The following is a 24,965-nucleotide window of genomic DNA, read 5'->3' on the forward strand; positions in this document are numbered from 1 at the left end:
AGACTTTTATGACTGGGTTGCTTTATTTATATGTGATGACTTAATAACAGTAGCTGATAATCTGAGACAGATCTCTGACTGATGTTGTGCATGTGCGTTAGGCTGCAGTTTTAATTGCAGCCACAACAGCAGCATGGAAGGACGTATGGTGTGCCGCCAGCTAAGCCTTGTATTTATTTACTGGGGCTGCTTCTGCAAAGCCTTAAGGGGCTCCCTAATTTGATGAGCAAAGAACCCCCATAATTGGCTCTGTGGTCCCCTCGCTTTGAAGAATGGAGGGAAACATCCACATCGTTGGATGCCCAGAGAAGCCCCCCAATGGGAAGGGAAGATGAGCAAAGACCCCCGCAAGGCAAGGAGAGCAACTTTTCCTTGGTTAAGAGAATTATTTACCCAAGACTGAGGTGAATTTAAGCCGCTTTGCACTTAGGCTTAAAGCATAGTGCAACTTCCCACCTGCTTTGGATTTCCACCAATAATATTGGAAGAGAGTGCTCAAATACCTTAGAAAAGATATAAAATATCCAGATACTAAAAGGATGCCATGCAAGTAAATGCAACCGGTCCTGTTCTAGGTTTTTGTTAGTAATCTGTAGAATCTAAATGCTAAGAACTGTGTAGAGCTGCCCACTTGCTATTTATAGACTTGTTGAAACTCGCAGATGCTGCTGAATCATATAGAGGATGCTGAAAGAACTTCAGGCTTTTATTTCTCTGCACTTTATTTTTTGCCTCTGTTAAAAGCTTGCGGTAGGTCTCTTGATAGATTTATTTCTTTATCTTAAAAGATAATTGGACCAGTAAGTGGTGATTTAATATCTTGTTTCCCCATAAAAAATGGTCTTCCAGCTGGCACTTAGCCAGGATGGGCATGAAATTTTGAGGGAGCTTTGGGAGTGGTTGGGGCTGGGCTAGGAAGTTCCCTGGATGGATCAGAGCTACGTCTCCGGTCATTTTTCTCACAGAAATCTTCTGGGGTGTTAAAAAAAAAAGAAAAAGGGGAGATTACCAAACTTTTAAGCTCCTGGAGGTAAGGTAGGCTGTGAATCTAAGAGAGAGAACGCTAGATAACAAGCAGCTGAGCGACTGCAACACTTTAACCTTGACCAGCCCGAGAGGTCACTCGGCATGCTGGGTACCTGAGGAGAAGCCCCTCCCCCCTCCCCACCCCTGAGGCAGCAGCCCAGGTGGGTGGGGAGGCCCAGGCTCTGGCTAGCCTCGGAGAGTTGACAGGGGTGGCTGAACTCAAGCTGACCAACGTTGGGGTCCCTCCTTTCTGCACTTCAGAAAAAAAAAAAAAAAAAGCCCGTCGCCCCTTCCAGCTGCCCGTGTGGCCACAAGACCCTCTGCTCGGTTCCCAGGCCTTGTGCATGCAGGGAAGCCATGGCTTGCTTCTCAGGGCTTCTGGCTGGAGCTCACAGGGAAAAGCATAGATCAGGAACTATTTATTTGCACAGCTGCTCATCTCACAAAATGCAACTCTAGCCAGTACTCAATTTAAAAACTATATAAAAAAACAGCAGTTTAAAAATTAATATTACAATTTTAAAAAGGTGAGGAAAGAATGTATGTAGACCTACTGCAGAAGGGAATGAATTGGTAAATGCCCTGGAGGAAGACTATCTTGAGTTTATAAAAACTAGGTTAATCTTACTGTACAGGGGTGGTTCTCGTTTAATGGCCACTCCCTCAGTAACCATTCAGACTTGTGGCCTGTGTCCCTGAGCAATGTATGCATAGAGTAGCAGGAGCTGCTAAGAACTTCTGAACAGACCCGAGTCCAGGAGGGAGGTGGAGGTAGCTCTGCTTTGTCCCTGCTGGGGTCTCAGAGCGAAATGTAGCTGCTCCTGCTGCTGATTATTCTTTGCTTTCAACACTCGGCTGCATGTTGTAATGCATGCAATCATTTCTAATTCTCAGCTATTCTATAGCCACAATTGGAACACCGTTTCCATTGCTAAGCAAGGTGGTGGTTAAGTGATCCATGTCCTCTATTTTGCAATCATTTTTGTCACATTTATAATTTCCATCTTGAGACCCATCTCAGCATCTGAGTTTTCTCTGTTGATATTCAATAACTCGACACCAAACCATATTGCTGCATATGTCCCATCAATGTTATTAGGGAGATTCCAGATTGAGCAAATATTGGCACAATGTAATCAGCAAACAATCTCAATTTATGTTCTTGTGCAGCTAATTTAATTCATAGGATTTCATTTTCCCCCCAGCATATTGGCATTGCCAAGGGTTCTAGTGCTAGTAAAAATAAAGAAAATCATCCTTTTCTTTTATCCCCCCTTCAGTATAGTACACTGCTTGACAATAAGTCAATTCACAATAATTTTAGTGTTTTGTTATAGATACAGTAGATGACAGACATACAGACAGATACACAAATAATAGAATATATATCCCTGTTAAAAAGTTTCCATTATTCTCACAAATGTCTCTTGTGTCTTAAAAATGGTTTTATTGCAGTTTTCTGCCTTTTTAAACCTTATACTCCATGAATATTTCCTTAAGTTAAATTCACTGGATCTCTGTGTATTTTAAACAGCCCTTTGTGCCTCAGTGTTCAGCTGATTTGGGATTGAGTGTGGAAATTTTCCAGTCCTGTGAGTGAGTGAGTGAGTGAGTGAGTGAGTGAGTGAGTGACCATAAGCTGCACCGGAGAACACACTTGTCTAACACTACCATTCCTTTTTCTTTTCTTTTTTTGCCACAGCCCTCCTAGTTCTGTTTGCAGGTCTTTGTATTTTGTTCTTTTTCTTCTATCCTGCTGTCTCCAGATACTGCAGTGTCCACTATTCCCAGACTTTTTTGTCTTTCTTATCAACAATTGTTAGGTTTGGGATGTTGTGTAGCAGATGCTTGCCTGGTTGATCTGGTGGTTAAGGCACCAGACTAGAAACTGGGAGACTCTGAGTTCTAGTCCTGCCATAGGTATGAAAGCTAGCTGGGTGATTTTGAGCCAGTCATTCTCTCTGAGCCCAACTCACCTCACAACGTCTTATCACCACACTATTACAGAAAACATCTCCCAGATGCTGCTTGTGCGGATTGACTCACAGAGAGTGTGTTTGTGCGTGGCTGACCTGTGCGCTTTCTCCTGCCAGCCTGGCTCCTGTGACTCTGAAACGATCCCAAACTGTTCCCATAAGGTTTCAGTCGGATTCCTTTCATGTGGGAGTTCTAGCAATGCTCACAGTTATCGCCATACAACAGTTCATGTGTTTTGTGGAGGACTTAACCGAGTATCAACCTGGGCTTGAGTAAACCCTCTATGTGGATGTGTTGTACCAAAATATATAAATAAACACATGCTGAACTGGACTGAACTTGGGCCTGTAGATTATCCAGAGTAATTTATTAGTTCTTTAAGTCTTTCAGACTTTTCAGGTCTAGCTTTGCTAGACTAGCCCCACTGATCTGTTACTTATGACACGTTAAATTAAGGTTTTGCCATTTGCAGTAATGAGGGGATGTCAATGCAACAGATGTTGCTCATCAGTTGTACGTTAAAAAAAAATCTCGTGTAAAAAAGATTATGAATGCTTTGAGACATTGAATTGACTTGTTTGAAAGTATGATAACTCCATGGGAAGAGACAATTTCATGCCAGCCAAAGTAGGGAGCAGCTTCCCGAATTTATGACGTGATCACTGGGTGGACTATAGCAAGCCCCATATAGCCTTCAATGTCCCCCATAAGCCATGGGTAGCCTGTTTATGTACCATTATCGCCTTTGCAGGGAAAAAGTTGATAAGACGGGAAAAGAGAAATAGTATAAGCTTCTTTTGTAATTTTTTTAAAAAAACAGTTCTGTATTGCTGCAGCCTGGCCCCACTTTGTGTTCAAAGAAAATCGCTTCATTAAATCAGATCCACACCATGAAACCTGACAAGTCTCTGGAGACGTTCTATTTTTAGCGTTGTTGGTCTCTCTGTTGCATTTAAATATCTCACTATATGTTCAGCTGAAAATACTCTGGGTGTTTTTGTAGGTGAGGATACACTTAGATCCCACAGGAATAGAAGCCAAAGACCAAGAACTCTGTCCTTAAACGTTCAGACAGCTGGCATCTAATGCCCTAGCATTAGACTACCAGGAATATTGTGCGGGCCACTGTACAGCCTGGAGCCAAATCACCCTGTTTGCGGCAGATTGCATGGGAAAGACAAAGACAAAATAATAGCTGAACATAAATTATTTTTATCCAAATATTAACACCTGGAGGTTGTAAAGAAGCATGCCATGCCCTTAACTGGGTAATTTGGAGTTTTGTTATGCAAATTCCAAAAACAAAAGCTGGTTGCCCCGGAGAGTTAAATCACCTCCCCCACCTCAGTCCTGATGGGGCTTCTTTGACAGTTAATCTCCCTCCAGGCTGTGCAACCTCCAGGCCAGAATCCCAATCAGTGCCGTGGAGATCCTGTCCCAGGACTGGATCACTGTTGGGGGGGTTGTCTGGGTGAGGAGGGACAGGATTCGTTTAGACCAGTGGTTCTCAACCTTTCTAATGCCGCGACCCCATAATACAGTTCCCCATGTTGTGGTGACCCCCAACCACTTATACATCACCGGGTGCCAGGGGTGTGGCCAAAGAAAAGGGAAAAAAAAAATGGCAGACAGCCTTATTTGGCGACCCCCGTGAAATGGTCGTTCGACCCCAAATGGGGTCCCGACCCACAGGTGGAGAACCACTGGTTTAGACTCTGACGAGACTAAGCAGCTGTGGATTTTGGGCCACTTGAGGCGCTGGGATTTGTGTGGATTGTGTCATTGTGCCTGAGCCTGGGACCCTAAATGTAGAACAAAGTCTATTTGTTCACTACGTCGAGGACTTTTTATGATTCTGCAGAAGCTGCGTGTTTTACTTTCTGTTCTATTTTTGCATTGTCTGCATTTTTATTTATTTGTCCATTCATTCATTCAATTTATATATATACACCCATCTCACATTCCTGACTTTGGGCACTTACAGATGCTATTTCCTAATCTGGTAAACCCCACCCAGCATCATGTAGGTGAAATAGGCAGCTATTTAAATAAAATCAAATAATAAATAAACTAGCAAACCTATAGTAGACTAACCAAAATTAAAACATTGTAAGGCTAAAATTTATATATAATAATTAAAAACAACATATTTAAATAATAATAATAATAATAATAATAATAATAATAATAATAAAGTTGAAAGGGACCTTGGAGGTCATCTAGTCCAACCCCCTGCTCAGGCAGGAAACCCTACACTATTTCAGACAGATGGCTGTCCAGTCTCTTCTTAAAAACTTCCAGTGTCGGAGCATTCACCACTTCTGGAGGCAGGTTGTTCCATTGGTTAATTGTTCTCACTGTCAGGAAGTTTCTCCTTAGTTCTAGGTTGCTTGTAAGAATTATTACAAATGAAAACTAAAGCCTAAAATATCTAGAGCCCTTCAAAATAATCTCAGCTGTAAGAGATAGAGCAAAAACTGAGAAAAACTGGTTTGTACACTGCTAAACAAGATACAAATAAACAGTAAGTGAAATATAACACAAAATAAAATATCATCTAACAACCTCAATCCCTAAACTTGGATAAAATATTCCAGAGATTATTGAGGTAATATAAACAAGAATAAGCAACAATAACAGATATGTTCCTTCTTTCTAAATCCAGTCTGCTTGATAGCATGTAGTTGCATTCTGAAGTAAAGATTTTGTTAAATTTGTGTCATGGAAACGTTTATACATTACATATCGAATATTGCTCTTTAAAAATTTAAATTTCTTTAAAATTACCCCATTGCAAGATCTCCTGACTTCTTACAAATAAACCCCTCAGCATCTGTTTTGTTGTAGTTCATAAAGCCTGACCTCAATTTTTCTGGATTTTGATCGTTAAAATGCAACTGTCTCAGAAAGCTCTGCTGCCTCCCTCCTGCTGGAAAACAGGGACAGCCTTCTAATCTGATCCTTACAAAGACGTGACTGGTGAGGTTTATGGTAGAGAAGGGAAGGAGGGAGCCACGTGCCAGTTTTTGACCCCCTCCCAGGAAGGTGACTTCCTATTTTTCCTAAGGATCCTAACAAGCTTAATTCATCAACTCCTTACTATGCTATGGATAGATTCATAATGTCCTTATGTTGCATATTGTATTTAATATTTAATATCAGTATTTAATAACACAATCTCTAAGAAATGGGCGACTTAGGTAGCTTCAATCCAGGGTTAGGAAAAGAAGTCAAGGCTTGATTGTCTGCACTGGTTTATGCAACCTTAGTTAGGACTAATGTGAATAAAGACCTACAAAAGCTTTCCCCAGAATTTGTATTGGGATTTTGTTTAAACAGATGGAGCCATTTTCATAGGAATGAGGAATAAGCTTTAGGTAGACCTTATCCTAATTATATAGGCATTACTCTATTGTTTATGAAATGTAACTGATTATACATAGTGCAGGTATATAACTGAATTTCTGAAATTATGTATTTATTAAATAGTACATGCTTCTGACACACTACTAAAAATAGTAGTGTGGGTATGCCTACTAGTCCATCTTGAATTCAGTTATGTTATTTTTGTGTATCAAAAGTCGAGTCACAAAAACTTTCACATAGGCAAGTTCATGAAACTTGGAGTGTGGGGGAAGCTGTTTGTCTCTTTGGCCATCTTAGAGAATTTCTTTCTATTATTGAGAAGTCAAACTACTCTTTTCTGAATAACAATAAAAAACAGGAACTTAAGGCAAAGTCTTGAATCAGAAATATTATTCATGGTAGAAAACGTGGAACCCACTAAAACAGGGGTGTCAAATTCAATTTCATTGAGGGCCGCATCAGCATTGTGGTTGCCCTTGGGGGCCAGGTGGGTGCAGCCAGGGTGGATGTGGATGGAGTGGGTGTGGCCTACTGGGTGGGCATGACCAGCTCTACATCATTCGTGTCAAGGGTGCCTGTGGGGGCCTGGGCAGGAGTGGGACAGATCTGAGGGTCTCTGGCAGAAGGGGGTGGGACCAGGACAAGCGCCAAGACATGGTCCATTTTTTTATTCCTCATAAAGGGTGACACCTCCACAGCATGCACCCAGGGGGTGGGGCCGACATGGCAGGGGCTGGTTCCTCGCTGGTTCCGGATGGCCTTGTGGAGCTAAGACTGAATGCGTTTCAGCATAGATGGCCACCACAAAATTGTACATTGGCTCCCGGCCGGCCTGGGCCAGGGCCAAGTCAGTGGGGGCTATTCCCTCACTGTTTTCAGGATGACTTTGCGGGCCGCATGAAACCACTTTGCAGGCCACATCCGGCCTCCGGGCCTTGTGTTTGACATGTCTGCATTAAAGCAACTTTTATTTATTTATTTATTTATTTATTTATTTATTTATTTATTTATTTATTTATTAAAATGTATAGACCGCCCCACTCCCGCAGGACTCCGGGCGGCTAACAATAAAAACACAATATAACTTAACAAGACAAACAATACAGTAACAGTCATCCAGGGGTTAGATTTTATAAACCCCAGGCCTGCCGGAAAAGCCAGGTCTTAAGCAGCTTGCGGAAAACCAACAGGGTGGGAGCGGTCCTAATCTCCAGGGGGAGCTGGTTCCATGACGTGGGCGCCATCACAGAGAAAGCCCTCCCCCGAGGCCTCGCCAAATGGCACTGCTTGGCCGATGGGACCTGAAGGAGGCCCAGCCTGTGGGATCTAACCGGACGAAGGGAACTATGAGGTAGTAGGCGGTCTCGCAAATAGCCTGGCCCTGAGCCATATAGAGTTTTAAAGGTAATAACCAACACCTTGAATTGGACCCGGAGACCAATAGGCAACCAGTGCAGCTCGCGAAGGATAGGTGTAACGTGCGTGTATCGAGGAGCACCCACTATCACTCGCGCAGCTGCATTCTGGACCAACTGTAGTCTCCGAATACTTTTCAAGGGTAGCCCCATGTAGAGCGCATTGCAGTAGTCCAGGCGTGAGGTGACAACATGAGCTGCTCCTGAGGGTATTGCAACAGAACTAGGTGCATTTCCATAGTTTGTTGTTGTTGCTTGGGGGAGGGAAGGGGAGTCATTTTGAGATTATTCTAAGGCAGCTTCTAGAAGAGAGCACCATCATTACCCTGACAAGCTTCTGTATAGAAAAGAATTAGGGTGGCTAATGGTGGCTCTCTCTTACATGCCAGAGCTTTTTCTCAGGGGACTCTACCCTGGAGCCCTTCTGGTCCTGAACTCTATGCTGTGTTCTGCTCTAATGATCGAATATGACACAGGCAAGGACACTCACTGCTTAAGCAATGGTGCCATTCTGGCAGGAAAACCGAGGAGCGTAATAGGCTATCTTGCTAAGAGCAGGTCTAAAAGCAGCCAGGATTGAAGTAACAGGCATAATCAAAAGGAGCATTATTTCAGTGTCAAATAAATTACCTTGTTTGTAAAGTCAGGATGCTGTTTATAGTTACAAGTATCAATGTTACTATTTTAATTACTTTTTTTTTTAGTAATGTAATGCCATTCATTAAATTCCAGGTTCAAGAATGGTTATGCTTAAACTGCCAAACTCAAAGGGCGCTATCAGGACAACTTGGGGATATAGAAAAAATCACATCTCCTGTATTTCCAAAATCTTCGGTCAGACCATCAAATGTCCTTCAAAGTCAGTCTAAACCTGCTGAGCTGCCCCAACAAAAGATTTCAGCAAAACCTGCCCTGGTGCCTGAAAAACCAAAGATGGGTTCAAAAATTCAGAAAGAGGATCCCAAGGCAAAGAAGGACACACTTTCAACAAAGACATTTACTGGAAGGATCCAAGAAGAAATTTTTAAAATTGACATTTCAAAGCTTTCGCCAGGAAAATTAGCAAAAACAACATCTGCTGATAAAATCATTCAAGGAATTTCAAAAGCAGAAAAGGAAAAATTGGGAAAATCATCATCTGCTGATCAAATTCTAAAAACAGAGTCAAAATTGCCTATAATTGATAAGCTTTCACATGATAAGATAAACCTGGAACAGACGAAAATATCTCTATCCGAAGACTCAAAGCATCCACAGATAAAACTGGCCAGAGAGGAGACTCAGAAGGGGGAACCAGCCATTCAAGTCAAATTGCCATCTGCTGATCAGAGTCAGACGGATCGGGTGACCTTGAAAAAAATACCATCCGCTGATAAAATCCTACAAGACGCTCAAAAGCCAGATCGAAAGGTTTATCCAGACAAAATGACAAAAGTAGCCTCAGATGGTGAAATTGTGAAAGTTGAACCAAAATTTCAGCAGGCAAAATTGGCCAAAATACTATCCTTTGATCAAATTCAGAAAGAAGATTCAAAACGAATTCCAGCGAAAATAATGAAAACGGCTTCTGCCGACCAGCTGTTCAAAGATTCTGTGAAATTCAAGGAACTAAAACAAGTGAAATTGCCCAGGGCGGGACCAGAGTCTTCCGAGACCATTAGCAGCCAAAGACCACCGTCAGAAGCCTCAGATCACTTCGCCAAAATCGAACACGCACCAAAACAAGAGCAATCGTTTGAAGAAAAGCCAGACTCTGAAATGCATCTAGCAACAAAACAGCAGGAAGATCCCACACTATCAGAAATGATTTCAAAAGCTCATAAACTACCCGAGGAAAATCTTTCAGATCGACCCGTGTCATTACCAAAATCTTACCCTGTGGAGTCAGTGAGAGAAAAAACAGTAAGTGTTTGACCTCCCTCCCTTGTTAGGAATTGACAAAGTCTATGTCATGCCAGAAAAATGACTTGGAGATATTCATAGAAGCTGCTCCTGATTGAAGGGAGTAATTTACAGCTGGTGGCAGCACTTAGGGAACCTTAGCTAGTCTTGAAAAAAACTAAGCAGAGTTAGATATGGTTAGTTCCTGTATGTAATCAGAGAGCAAGCCCTACTCTTCTCGAGCACTGATGAAGTTACCTAGTTGGGTAATGAAATGTCTGCAAGGAAACAACCAAGCTCAGAGAGCAATAAGGACCCACAGTTCAATCCTGAGCTATAAATATTTTCTTCTATTGGTAATTCAAAACAGCTAGGCACTCTGCTAGCAATTTCTCATGTGTTTTGATCTACATTTAAATTGCACCCTGCACAGAATAACTTCTGCCAAATGAGACTATTTTTATTTTGTAAAAAGACAGATGAAACATAATAATTAAATAGTTCTGCTTCTCCCTGTTATTTTTTTACCTATAGCCAATATCTCCATCCAGCAAACCAACTGCTTACTTGACCTTCCTCTTGTTCCACACTTATAGTGCTATTAATTTTGGTGTTGCAAGCTGCAATGAATTCTGATCCTTGGCTTTCCTGACCCATTCCAACAGATTTGGACTATTCTCTAATGTTATGCATGTGTTATGTGCTTTTCTTTCCCTTTGTAATACCTATCCTTTTTTGTTTCACAGCTTATCAGAGAACTCTGTGCTAGTTTCATCTCCTGCTTTATCTTCCCTTAGTGTCATTTGTTTTTGAGGCTTTCCCAATGCTCCTTGATATTTTTCCAGGAAGGATTTTCATTCATTGAATCCTTTCTGCTTTTCTCTTATTAAATATAAGCTATTCTGAAATTTAGAATATTAATTCGTTACGAGTCAGAGGCTTGAAGGACTTGATCTCACAACTGTTAGCCTCAGGAGCCAGCAGCCAGCCTGGAATAAGTCAGTGAGATATTAAGTGTTAAATTGGATTGTTCTAGGTATCTGTTACCATTTTATCTTCATAACTTCTTTAAAAATAAATCAAACTAAATTAAACTAAACACACAGTAAATTTAAAGATTGACATAGTTTTGACCTTGACTCTTCTACATGCAGTTTATCTTCACTAAAACGTTTCATTTTTATTAGAGATCTTTGTGATTTTATGCAACTTGAATTTTTCTATTAATTGAATGTCCACCAAAGTATTCTTATACAATCCTGTTAGATCTAAATAAGATGCTGGTCCCATTAAATATAGCGCTACACTTTAAAATATACCTGAATGATATTGAGAATAAGTTATTTTGTATTTAATTGGGGAAAATGTAAGTGAAGTGATATTTTTAATTGTTTAAATGTGAAATTAAAAGTTGTAGCTTAACTAAATTTTGTCACTCACAATGCTTTCTCAGGGTTTTCACAATTACATTTATAGTGGATGGTGAATTCATTATTTCATTATCTTGAAAAGATAAGTCTTAATGTGTGTCTGTATCTTTATGTTTTAGGAAAAAGAAGATGACAAATCAGATATATCAAGTTCTCAGCAGCCCAAAAGCCCTCAAGGCTTGAGTGATACAGGATATTCCTCTGACGGCGTCTCTAGTTCGCTTGGTGAAATTCCAAGCCTTACTCAGATAGACGAAAAGGATGCGCTGAAAGGGTCCTTTGAGAAAGAGTCTCTTTCGCAAGGGGGCAGCCCAGTCAGCCCCTCCGACCTGGCTAAGCTAGAAAGCACAGTCTTGTCCATTCTGGAAGCTCAGGTCACAAGCCTTGTGGAGGAGAAGTCTGGAAGGACCAAAGACCTCTCGGCTGAGCCGGCCAAGGCCTCTCGTGACACAGCACTCTTGCCTGTCGCCTCGGAGCCACTCACTTGTGAGGAGGAAGATTTGAGAAAACTGAACCTTCAAGATGAAGGAGGCCCTGAACGAGGCGGGGAAGAAAATTTGCCCCCCCCTCAGAAAGGGCCCAGGCAGGTCGCAGGCGTGGCAGAGAGTGCGTCAACCAGAAGGCAGCGCTATGACTCTGTGGAAGACAGCAGCGAGAGCGAAAACTCCCCTGCCCCACGAAGAAGAAGAAGGCGGCAGACCAGCGCTGGCTCCTCAAGCAGCGATGATGAAGGCAAAGCTGAAGACAGTCCAGCCTCAGGCGATGATGAGAATTTCATTCGGAAGCAAATCATGGAGATGAGCGCTGACGAAGATGCTTCCGGTTCCGAAGATGAAGAATACATCAGAAAACAGTTAAAAGAAATTAGTGCAAATGAAACACAGAAGAAGGAAGAAGTTAAGTTCAAAAAAGGAATAGGTGGAAAGCATAAGAGGATATCACGTAAAAGTAGTGCGGGCTATGAAGAGGAATCTGGCAGGCGCCATTCCTGGCATGATGATGACGATGATGAGGCTTTTGATGAAAGTCCAGAACCAAAATATAGAGAGACAAAAAGTCAAGAGAGTGAAGAAATTACTGCAACCGGAGGAGGGGGTCTTCGTCGCTTCAAAACAATAGAACTTAACAGTACAATAACAAATAAATTTTCTGAGGGTTCAGAAGCACCAAAGAGAGATTTATACTTTGATGAAGAGCCAGAATTAGAAATGGAGAGCCTGACAGATTCACCAGAGGACAGATCACGTGGAGAAGGATCTTCTAGTCTGCATGCCTCCAGCTTCACCCCAGGTACGTCTCCTACCTCTGTTTCGTCCTTTGATGAAGACAGTGACAGCAGTCCCAGTCACAAAAAAATGGGGGGAGAAACCAAGCAGCAGCGTAAAGCCAGACACCGGACACACGGGCCTCTTCTCCCGACAATTGAGGACTCTTCTGAGGAAGAGGAACTCAGGGAGGAGGAAGAGTTGCTGAAGGAGCAGGAGAAACAGCGTGAACTAGAGCAGCAGCAAAGAAAGAGCTCTAGCAAGAAATCTAAGAGAGACAAAGACGAGCTCAGAGCCCAGAGAAGGAGAGAGCGACCAAAAACACCACCCAGTAACCTTTCTCCGATCGAGGACGCTTCCCCAACAGAAGAACTGCGTCAAGCGGCAGAGATGGAGGAACTGCATCGATCTTCCTGCTCTGAATATTCACCGAGTATTGAGTCTGACCCTGAAGCTTTTGAAATCAGTCCGGAAAAAATAATAGAAGTGCAGAAAGTTTATAAATTGCCAACGGCTGTCTCGCTCTATTCTCCTACAGAAGAACCGCCCGTCGGAATGGCCAAGCAAGGGAATAATCAGAAGACTTTGAAAAGCGCAGAGGAAGTATACGAAGAAATGCTGCAGGCGTCTCAGACGGCTAGACCGCTTCCAGGTGAAAACGAAAGGGAAGAAGTGTTCGAGAAGGAACCTTTATATGGTGGCATGCTCATAGAAGACTATATCTATGAATCCTTAGTAGAGGATGCATACAACGGGGAGTCCAACCTCATTGTAAAACAAGAGGAGTGTGAAGAATTTAGCCAAGAGGAAGAGCAGAAAACCCCCCCGGAGGAAATCTATGAAGAATCTATGCAAAAACCCATTGATTTACAAGACGCCTATTACAGAATAGAGCTTTTGCACTCGATTATGCCTCAGGAGGACATTGTTTCTAGTTCTTACATCATGCCAGAAAGTCATGAAATTGTTGTGCTGGACAGTGTGGCACCATCTTCATCGAGTGATGAAAAACAACTGCTAGAGGCAGAGGCGGTTTATGAAGAACTGATGAAGCGGCAGGGAATACAGCTGACCCCGGGCTCCAGCCCTACCCAGTCATCCCCTGAATTGGCTTCCATCACAAAGAGGAGGAGTCTGTCCGGAGAAGCGGGAGATAGTAACTCCCTAGTGTCAAGCACTTCTTCAACAGTTTCAGACACAATGTCAGCCAGCCCTGTAATGCTGCCCATTCCAGATGTTAAAATTACCCAGCACTTTACAGTGGAAGAAACAGAGGATAACTATTTTACTGATTATGCCCATGAGGTGGAAGAAATTATTTCCCAGGAAACGTCCACGTTGACATACTCGGAGGCCTTAGAAAGTGCCACCCCTCTTTTCCCATCAGAGACGTGTTCTCTCACGTCATCTACGTCTTCTGTTTACACGGCTGGCACCCCTTCACCCGTAGCTGGATCAGATGGCATCACTCCCATTTGTAGCGATTCAGTGGATGCTCTTAGTGGACCATCAGATTCAGAAGGGGTCGTTTCAGTGGCACAGTCTACTAGAATTTCCCAAAGTGAGGAGTATGAACCTCTTACGTTATCCCCCAAGAAGGAACCCAAAGATCTGACTGATGCCAGTCAGGGATCAGTTACCTTTCCTGAAACCAACTCCTTTGCATCCACTTCTGTAGAAACAAAATCTAAAAGTTTTGTCCATGCTGCCTTGGCAGAGGATGGCAAAGCTGGGAGAGATGTGGCAAAGGTTAATGAACTAAAGAGGGTTTCTGAAGATGGATATTCAAGGATTTCCATTAATATGGCAGGAATAAAGGCTATATCTGACCAAGAATTTACCTGCGTAGTTCCATTATGTACTGTTTCTTCTATTACCCCTGCATCTGAAGCTTCTCCAGCTTTCATTGCTGCTTCCCAAACATACTCATTTTTGGAAAGATCTTTTGTTCATCCCGCTCCACCATATCCTCCCCCTCCCCCTCCTGCCCCACCCATTCTACCAAAGCCAGCCATTTATCCTAAAAAGAAGCCACCAGTTAAAACTGCAGTGACCACAGTTCCCACCATGATACCATCCATTAGTACTGCCAAAATAGCAGAGACCTCTCCTGTCACAAAAATATGCACGCCAACCCCACCTCCCGTCCCCCCTAAGCCAGCTTTAATTCCAGCAGGGCTTGTATTCGCGCACAGATCTTCTGAAATAATAAAGCCGCCAATTGCTCCTAAACCAGCCGTTCCTCAGCTACCGGTGGCTGTTCATAAACCAACAGAAACACAGTTCAAGCCAGCCAGCCTGCCTTTTACCAGCTCCATGACTTTGAACTTGGTTTCCCCTGCTGAATACAAATTGACCTCTCCCACCTCCCCTTCATCTCCACATTCTAATAAATCTTCCCCGAGGTTGTCCAAATCCTCTCAGGAAACCTATGTTGTTATCACGTTGCCCTCTGAGCCCGGGACTCCAATGGAATCCATTATCAGCCAAGCCGTCAGCAGTTGGCCTTCGGCTTCATCCCTTAAGGAACAAGTGCCAGAAGCTATACAGATGTTCATGCCATCTGTAAGTTCGCTGCAAATGCAAAGTACAACAGATCAAAGCAAGAGTATCCCAAATGCTTTGAATGCTGTTGCTTCTATCCCTATCACTACAACTGGACAACCAATTTTTGGCACGGTGCCTAAGTCCACCACAGAAGTAATAACAGCAAGAACTACCGTGTCTTTGGTAAGAAATGCTGGATTAGATAGTGTTTCCATAACTATGCCCCCAGACACATTGCCTGTGGTAGAGCGAACCAAATACAGAGAAAATGGAAGATCCGGTGTCTTTGGTGATGTTATGGATCTCCGCACCCTGACTAAGACTGGTATTGATAGAACAGATAGCTGCATTGACCTATCTGCCACTCCCGCAGATGTGAGAAGACAGACAATGGCAGGTGACACTTCTGGCCAGTCAGTAAGCACAGTTCAGCCAGGGATCATAAATCTTAGTACAGTGTCCATGGTCAGCCTCTCTTTAGCTCCGGTGGCTGATGCCATTTCAGTGGTGACCTGTGCATCTACTGTAGGTTACAGTACCAGTATAGAAAGCCTCATAGACCTTGGGCATGGAATGACAACTCCACTTCAGTTAACAACATCAAAGCATTTTGAGCCTGGTCCTGTAATAACAGGAAGGCAGGCCCTGTCTGCAGACAGAGAAGATGCTCCAATAAATCTGTCCCTTGGAACACCCGCATCAGCACTCGCGTGGGCCACTACAAAGCCTATCACTGCACCTCCGGTTGGGGTAACCAACGGTTGTGTCAACGCTTCTGCTGCTCACAAAGCTATGGACAGTGGCGTGGTTGACCTGAGCATTACAAAATCCTACAGAACAATGGTGACCGTTGATGAAACGACTTCAGGATTTTTTACAACTGTAATAGAAGAGGATGAAAAACCTGTAGATTTGACCGCAGGGAAAAGGGCTGTTTGTTGCGATGTGATTTACAAATTGCCATTTGGGAGGAGCTGCACCGCTCCAGCCCCAGCAACTACCCTCCCGGAAGATCGTTTTGGCTACAGGGATGACCACTACCAGTATGACCGCTCCGGGCCCTACGCTTACAGAGGAACTGGGGGTATGAAGCCCTCCATGTCGGATACCAATTTATCCGAAGCTGGGCTCTACCAGTACAAAAACAAGAACGCCCTTGAGCACCAGTTTGGGGCAGCTGATTTAGCAGTAGACTTGACTTCTGGCAGAGACACCACAGGTCAGTATGACAAGGCGTCAGACTTTTCTTGGAAATTTAGTAACAACGTTGCTCGCCTCATTTCAGGATGATTTTTGCCTCTCTCTCTCTCTCTCTCTTTTTTTTTTTTTTTGCCTTTCCCCCTTTTATTAGGCTTTATGTTCAACAGTGTGGCAAATTTTGTTGGAATTCACCCATGTATTTTTTTTTTAAATTTTCATCAGTTGTTTTATGGAAAGAGGTACTTGCATGTACCCGCATGCTCAGAAAATGTTCTTTTTTTTTTCCTTCCCTGCCCAATAAAACATTGAAGATTTGCATGCAGCTCCTTCCTGCTTTATCGCTCATATTTATCACTCATCTCTGTAGGCTGCCTTTCAGAATCCACACAAAAATTAAAGGCGATGTTTTGGGGGACTGGAATATAACTTTCCCCTATAATTTCAGGTGAAATTATGGATTATTCAAGCAAGATTACTGATCTATATCCAGAGAGCCAACATGTGATTTCTGGCATTAGTGCACCTCAGTATTCCCAAGCAAGAATGTTCTCCTCCTTAGGAACCTCCTATGGAAGTGTATTGAGATCATCCAATGGGGTGGTTTACTCCTCAGTGGCAGCTCCGGTCCCATCTACATTTGCTATTACCACACAGCCTGGCTCTATTTTCAGCACTTCAGTCCGAGACCTGCCTTCTCTTCATGCCGTTGATTCAGTGCCTTCCTTGTCAAACTTGCCACAGAGCCAGGCGCTCCCAAGATCATTACACTTTTTGACAACCGTGTCTTCTGAAAAAGACAATCTTGTTGCTGGCATTGACCCAGGGATGCAACCTCTCCCTCTAGAAACTATTGCCACTGAGCCAGTGCTGCCTGTCTTTAGTACGGCTTCTGAAGCGTTCATAGATGGAATTGAAGATGAAGGAGCGGTTCTCATTGACACTGAAGAAGACAAGCAACAGCATCTGGACATAGAACGTGAGCTTCTGGAGCTTGAAAAACTGAAGCAGCAGCGCTTTGCAGAAGAGCTAGAATGGGAACGTCAAGAAATACAGAGGTTTAGAGAACAAGAGCAGTTCATGGTTCAAAAGAAGCTTGAGGAACTGCATTCCATGAAGCACCACCTTCTCTATCAGCAGGAAGAAGAGAGGCAAGCTCAGTTCATGATGAGACAAGAAACATTGGCTCAGCAGCAGCTGCACATTGAACAAATCCAACAACTTCAACAGCAGCTTCACCAGCACTTAGAAGAGCAAAAAATCCACCAGATGTATCAATATAATTATGATCCTTCTGAAATGGTGTCCCCACAAACGACCACAGATCAAGTCCTTCTTGACAGCCAGTATGCTGCAAGCAACCAGTTCTGGCCTGGCGAGGAGGTGACCACCACTACTTCTGCTCTCCTGGAGATGGAAATTCCAGACAGCCAAGGCTGGTACGCTGTCCAGTCAGATGGCATGACTCAGTACATTCCCAAGCCAGGGACGTTAAGTTCTGTTTCTGAGCTATCTCTTAAAGACATGGAAGTGAGAGAGGAAAAACAGCTTAAAAAGAAGAATTCCATGCCAAAGCTGCACGGCCTTTACGAGGAGCGCAGTGGAGGCACGGAAGGTGAACCCAGGGGTTTTAAAAAGATAGTGGAGAGTGGCGTCCAAACAGATGATGAGGATAGCGCAGACCTGGCCTACGCAGACCGGAGACGCAGGACCAAAAAGAGTGTTGATACGAGTGTTCAGACGGATGATGAGGATCAAGATGAATGGGATCCCACCAACAGATCAAGAAGAAAGACCCGTGTAGGGAAATATGAAGGGAGCACAGAGGTGGATAAGGCTAAACCCTTTTCCAAGGTCTCCAGTATTGCAGTGCAGACTGTGGCAGAGATATCTGTACAAACGGAGCCTGTCGGAACCATAAGGACTCCATCAGCCAGGGCCCAGTTAGATGCAAAGATAGAAATAGTCAAACACATTTCAGCTCCAGAAAAGACATACAAAGGAGGAAGTTTGGGATGTCAGACAGAGACAGATTCAGACACCCAGAGTCCCCTGTACCATAGAGTCACTTCCCCTCAGAAAGATAAAAAGCGCCCAACGCCATTAGAGATAGGCTATTCATCCCACCTGCATCCAGAAACCACCTTTCAGATGGCTCCTTCAGCTCCTAAATCTCCCAAAGTCCTCTATTCTCCCATTTCACCTGTTCCTCCAGCAGCAGTCATGGAGTCAGCCTTTGTGCCCTATGAGAAGCTGATGGCTGAAGATATTAGTTCTCAGAAAACTCTTCATGCCGACATCCCCACGGCTCCTCAGCTGAGCCCAAAGTCTGCCAAGGTGATCCAGCGCTCTTTGTCGGACCCGAAGCCCCTGAGCCCCACGGCTGAGGATCTCTCCATGGCTCACTTCCAGTACACAGAGAGCTTCTTGGTAAGATCTCATTCATCACGTGTTGACATTGAATTGTCATGCTATACACAGTGGTGGGATGCAGCCAGTTTGTACCACTTTGGCAGAACCACTAGCTAATTTTTTGTTGCCCAGGCCAGAATGGACATCCACACAGAGAACCAGTTGTTCACATATTTGAATCCCACCACTGTATATACAATGAACATTGCTTTGTTGACTGCCTTGACTAGATGAAATGTTTAGTGAATGGTTTTGGAAATGAAGGCCTGTCATGTTAGAATCCAGGATAAATTTATTTTAAAAATAGAATTAATACTGCAAGAAATATACTATTGATGTTTCACTGGAGAAAGAGATGGTCTTGAATAAGAGCATCTCACTGCAATATCTACTTTATTTAAAGTTGAAAAGAGATGTAGTCATTTCTATACATAATCTACATTTTTCTTTGTACAGTTGGTCCATTTTTAAAAATTTAAATGTATTCATGTCACAAGGATACGTGGATATACACTAAATGTATTCTTTCTAACTTTTCTTCTCTCTGTGTGTAGTAAAGGGTTTGTAATTAAGCACAGTGCCTTAAACAGGTGGAATATATGGAGCATGTCTACTGTATTTGCAGAAAAGATGAGTTGCCAATGATTTGCTCAATATCAGAGCCTGTTTTTAAGTCTTGTTGATTTTTTGTATTCTACCTCTCCAAAAATGTAAACCAGGTCCAGCTGAGTTCATTCTATGAGCTAAAAAATGACAATAAAGGTTATCTAATCTAATCTAAAAATCACCATAACCAGAAACAGAATATTTTGGAGGTCATTGCGTGAAGAGCATCTTTGCTATCTGGCAGGCAGTGTCACTCAGATTTGCTCCATGGACAGGTGCAGTGGAGGTGCTGGGAGTCTGGTATGGATTTCCCGAGTGAATTTCCAGGCGTGCCTCCCTTGTAAATGGTTAGGGTGCTCCAGATTGTAAGCTCAGCCACCCATGTGTGTTAGATGCAGCTTGAACAGGGGCACCTGGGAGGTGACTTGTTATTGGATCCATGCAGTGATTTCTGCTTCTTTGAGTGGGGTCTCAAAGCCCCCTTGACCTTGAAAGAGAAAAATGTGCACCCGCTCCTGAGAGGCCAACAATTTCCATCCAGTCTCCAACCTTTGATATTCAGGGAAGTTGCAGAATGGGTAGCTGCTAAGCCTGTACTCCTCTATTTATTTATTTATTTATTTTTATCTATCTATCTATCTATCTATCTATCTATCTATCTATCTATCTATCTATCTATCATCTATCATCTATGTATCTATCTATCTAAATGATAGATGATAAATAGATAGATAGATAGATAGATAGATAGATAGATAGATAGATAGATAGACAGACAGACAGATAATTTTTATTTAGGCAGCATGTGTAACAAAAAAGCTAGAGCAAAAGCAATAAATGTTGCTGTATTTTTCAGTCCATTTAGAAATCCAAAGTGACTGGATGATATTTTCTGGGAAACTTTGGCACAGATGATACATTTCTTGTGTATCTCCAGTGATTTGTCCTAACCAAATGTTGAAAGTTGAATATGGGACTTGCCAAAATTGAGAAAGAATCTCTGAAATTTTCATTCCTTTCCAATGAAAGTTTATATTCTCATATAATGGTATGTTGTGGTATGAAGGTATGAGAACCCATCTAATTTGTATCTGAGAAATTAGTTTTATTTAGCTAATATGGGCCAAATTCATTCTGCATTTCAAACAAATCAGTTTGATTCAGTTCTTCCATATGTACTTTTAAACAGTTATTGTTTCTTTTTCCCCTACTTCTCAGAATTTTGTAATATAATTCTCTGCCTACACTTCAGAAGAGGTTTTTAATCCCAAATTTTGTGTGCATATTTTAAAATCATAAATATTAAAGATGGAATACAGTAGGCACATAAATATGCATATGTGGAACTATTACAAGCCAATAAACAATAAAAAGGTATGGAGTCTGCTGAATGAATACCGTTTGACGCAGGGGTGATTTGCGGCAATAAAGTATAGGCTGGTCCAGCGAATGGTATTAGGGTAAACTACTTTTAGCTCTATTTTCTTTTTCTTATGTCAGGCATTGAATTGTTTTAAACTATTATTTTGGCTTAGCGTTTTTCTCCTTTTTTTGTGTTCTGCTTAACATTACTTGTCTTCAAAGGGAATTGTATGTAAGATACAAACCAGGATGGACTATTCCCATTAGACATGGTTTCTAGAATGTATAAATTGAAGGCAGGGGAGGCATATCCCTGTCACTCATAGGAAGTGTTTCTTCATCGATATTGCCTTGTGCTAATCTTCTCTCTGTTCTTCCACTTTTATTATATATGCTCAGCGTTTTGTAGACATGGATGCTGCTTTGGCAGCTGAATAAAGCAGGCAAAATTACACTTTTTCCTAGCGTCATAGCCTCTTCAATTGGCACAACAATCTTAGACAAGAATTGCTGCAGGCCTAAAGTATTGTGGATGATCAGGTCATGATTTGACTCTGCTGTCCCACAGCAGTATCAGACGTCTCCCAATCCAGTTTCTTGTTCCCAGCAGCGGTGAACAAAAAGTGTTCATTAAATTCCCATAAATCCATAGTGCTGGCTCTCCAGTTCCTGATACGAAGACTTTGCCTCTGGCACGGAAGGTCAATTTTGCTTAATGGCTAAAAAAAATTATAGATCCCTTCTTTATGAATGTCACTGATTCCCTTTTAAAACTGTCTAGAACAATGACAAGCACTTTATTCTTTAATACTGAGCTCCATAAGAGCTCAGTAAATTGTATTATGTATTTTGAAATACTTTTAGTCTTTATTGACTGTGATTCTAACCACTTTCATTTGAATTTTGTCCTTCTAAGAGGGAATAGTATCTGTATCCATATTTTTAAACCATCCAAATTTATGATTAAATTACTTTGTGTTCTAAACTAGGTTTTTTTTGTAGGAAAATAGTTCCATCTGTTTTCTTCTTTTTTTGTTTTTCCACTTTTACTAGCAAAGAGTGTGTTGTTGTTGCCTTGATGGGTCACAAGTTGTGCTATCCATTTCCAAAATAATGTATCTTCTCTGTTTCTGTGTGTGTGCAGCAAGCCAAAGAGTCTTCGGGTGCAGGAACATCTTCAGGACCGCAGAAGAAGGTCAAGAGGACTCTGCCCAACCCGCCTCCTGAGGATGTTTCGGTAGGAACACAACCGGCCTTTTCCACCGTGGGGTCGATTTCACGCCGGAGGATGTGCAGAAGCAACACGATGGCCAGAGCTAAAATCCTCCAGGATATAGACAGAGAACTAGACATGGTAGAAAGAGAATCTGCTAAGCTTCGCAAAAAACAAGCAGAGCTTGACGAGGAAGAAAAAGAAATAGATGCAAAACTCCGGTATCTGGAAATGGGCATCAACCGACGCAAGGAAGCCCTGCTCAAGGAAAGAGAGAAGAGGGAGAGAGCCTACCTGCAAGGGGTAGCGGAGGAACGTGATTATATGTCCGACAGTGAAGTCAGCAGCACCCGGCCTGCCAGGGCAGAATCCCAGCATGGCCTGGAGAGGCCGAGGACTGCGCCCCAAACAGAATTCGACCAATTCATACCCCCCCAGACACAACCAGAAACTCAGTTTGCTACTCCTACAAGTCCTTATACACAGTATCAATACTCTTCTCCTGCCCTTCCTACTCAGGCACCAACTCCCTATACGCAGCAATCCCATTACCAGCAGCCGCCACCTTTGTATCAACAGCAGGTTTCACCCTATCAGACTCAAACCGTGGTGACCGTGTCCTTCACTCCTCAAGCTCAACCCCCACCAACTTTGCAGCCTTCCTATCAGCTCTCCTCTCCATTGGTGATGATCCCGCAAAAAGCAAGACAAACTTCATTATACATGGAACCCAAGATAACAACAAACTATGATGTCATTCGCAATCCGTCTCTCATGATAGCACCCGCTTCCTCTGATAGCGCCTACTCGGTGGCTCATTTGGGTAGCAAGTATAGCACTTTGGATCTGAGGTTGGGACTGGACGAAAGGAGCAGCCTGGCCAGCAGCCCCATCTCGAGCCTGTCAGGTGACTCTTTCTATCCAGACGTTGACCACCACAGCGCTCGCAGTTACCTGCTGCTTGATGACATGGGGGATCTCACCAAGGAAACACCGACCCTGAGCTCCACCTATGGCCTGCACGAAAAGGACCTCGGCAAAACCGACAGGCTCCTTCGGGCCACCGAGGCTCGGCGAGTGCAAGAGGTCCCAGATTTCCTCTCCTCCCTGCAAACGTCTTCCCGGCTGCACAGCTACATGAAGACCGAGGAAGACCCCATGGAGGATCCTTATGAACTGAAACTTCTGAAGCATCAGATCAAGCAGGAGTTCCGGAGGGGCGCAGAAAGCATGGATCACCTGGCTGGCCTCTCCCACTGTTACCATACAGATACGAATTACAGGCATTTCCCCAAGTCTGAGAAATACAGCATCAGCCGGCTGACTCTGGAAAAGCAAGCTGCCAAGCAGCTTCCAGCAGCCCTTCTCTATCAGAAACAATCCAAACATAAAAAGGCTTTGATGGATCCCAAACTATCAAAATTTTCACCCATTCAGGAAAGCAGGGATCTTGAGCTTGATTATTCAACCTATTTGACTTCCAACACCTCTTCAGTTGGGAGCATCACCTCCAAAGCAAAACTTCTCCAAGATGACATAACATTTGGCCTTCGAAAAAACATTACAGACCAGCAGAAGTACATAGCTCCAACTTTGTCTCATTCCCTGGGAACGAGCCTTGGGGCAGCACTGAGTGTCACCATGAGGTCAGCTTTACAGGACGATGTGGACAAATCTTACGCCAGCGCTACGAGATCGAGACCTTCCTCTAGGCCATCCTCTGTCTATGGGCTTGACCTGTCCCTGAAACGAGACACTTCCAGCTCTTCTTTGAGGTTGAAAGCCCAGGAAGCTGAACCCCTCGACGTTTCCTTCAGCCCCACAGCTCCTTCTGGAAGAACTAAGCCTACTAGTCTACCGATAAGTCAGAGCAGAGGGCGGATTCCAATAGTCGCACAGAACTCGGAGGAAGAGAGTCCCTTAAGTCCAGTGGGGCAGCCAATGGGGATGGCGAGAGCGGCCGCTGGGCCCCTGCCACCGATATCTGCAGACACCAGGGATCAGTTTGGCTCAAGCCATTCCTTGCCGGAAGTCCAGCAGCACATGAGGGAGGAGTCACGCGCTCGGGGCTACGACCGGGATATTGCCTTCTTCATGGACGACTTCCAGCACGCCATGTCAGATAGTGAAGGTAAACTAGACTTCAGGCTGCCTTCTCCATTTCACAGCACAAACCCTCATTTCTATGCATGTGTCTGATTTCAACCTCTATTGGGAACTATGGTGCCTTTAAAAAAAACACCTTTCTTTTGTATGTAAATATGTCTGGAGTGTGTAGGCATGTTCTTCTCAGCTTGCTAAACTCGTTTGCAGAATTGCTTTTTATGTTGCATGTGCATTTCTCTTTCCTCTTTGCTGGAATTTTCAGAAAGTTTTTTTTCCCCCTGGGATTGGTTTAGTTGGAGAGGTCTTCAGGGCACTATGGTTAAGGATGAGAAACCACATTATTGATTGTAACAACTTAATCAACACAAGATCTTGATTAAACAGACTTCAATGCACTTGCACCATTAACTCCCTTATCTCTGGGCTTCAAGCATCGCTTGCTTCCTGCCTCCCCTTGCCTGCTCGCATGGCCATGTCAGGCGATCACGTGACCTGCCCCTGGGTGACCCACGGCTAAGAGACAGGTGGCCCAGTGGTTGCAGGTAGAGCTGGATCCCTGGAGGGACAGATGTGCCTGCTCCTTCGAGGCAGCGGGTTTCCCTCTCCCATGGCAGAAGGGCGGCAGTTCATCTTCCACCGTCCGGTCCCTCCTTCCCTCTGCAGACTCCTTTCAGAGATCGTAAGGCCGGACACCTGTAGCCGAGAGGGAGGGAATGTGGGCCTGACCACTATGAGGAAGCTGTTTAGCAAAAGCTTGGAGGAAGAAACTATGGCAGCAATTTTAAGATGTGCAAGCGGAGGTCTCACTTAGGAGGAATGGGTGTAGAATCCCCTCACTATGAAGGGGGTTTATCACTGGGCAAGAATGAAAGATATCGCTTACATACTGATACGTAACTTGATTTGTAATTGCTCAGGTAGCAGGTAGATTGGTCATCTTTACCTTTTCTCTGTTGACCCAATAAAATCTTTTCTATTTTGGAAGGCTAGAAATTTAAAATAATGGATACAAATACTGAATTTTACATATATATCAATGCAGATTTTGGATGCATTACCATATGTCACATCACTTACTCTGTAGAAGCCAGATCAACTTGTTAAAAATTGTTTTTTGTTATCTCTGTGTACGGCTCTAAATATTAAAGGAGGCACATAATAT

The 24,965-nt window shown here is 43.3% G+C and overlaps 1 protein-coding gene across 10 annotated transcripts in view; it reads left to right on the forward strand.

The window, feature by feature from the left end:
* The window catches only part of PCLO (piccolo presynaptic cytomatrix protein), an 80,620-nt gene that overhangs the window by 18,734 nt on the left and 36,921 nt on the right, over positions 1-24,965 (forward strand). For all 10 annotated transcript variants that reach the window (XR_005558046.1, XR_005558048.1, XR_005558047.1 and 7 more), the window contains 4 exons: positions 8,517-9,686; positions 11,215-16,126; positions 16,553-18,534; positions 21,629-23,828. Coding sequence is in view for 6 of the 10 variants with exons in the window: in XM_039354615.1 (XP_039210549.1) it covers positions 8,517-9,686; positions 11,215-16,126; positions 16,553-18,534; positions 21,629-23,828 (10,264 nt within the window). In the remaining 4 variants the exon portion in view is untranslated. The remainder of the gene's footprint in view (positions 1-8,516; positions 9,687-11,214; positions 16,127-16,552; positions 18,535-21,628; positions 23,829-24,965) is intronic.

This window comes from Crotalus tigris, unplaced genomic scaffold (genome assembly GCF_016545835.1).
Source record: "Crotalus tigris isolate CLP2741 ecotype Arizona unplaced genomic scaffold, ASM1654583v1 scf7180000018563.1161478300:1536566, whole genome shotgun sequence".
NCBI classification, from domain to species: Eukaryota; Metazoa; Chordata; class Lepidosauria; order Squamata; family Viperidae; genus Crotalus; species Crotalus tigris.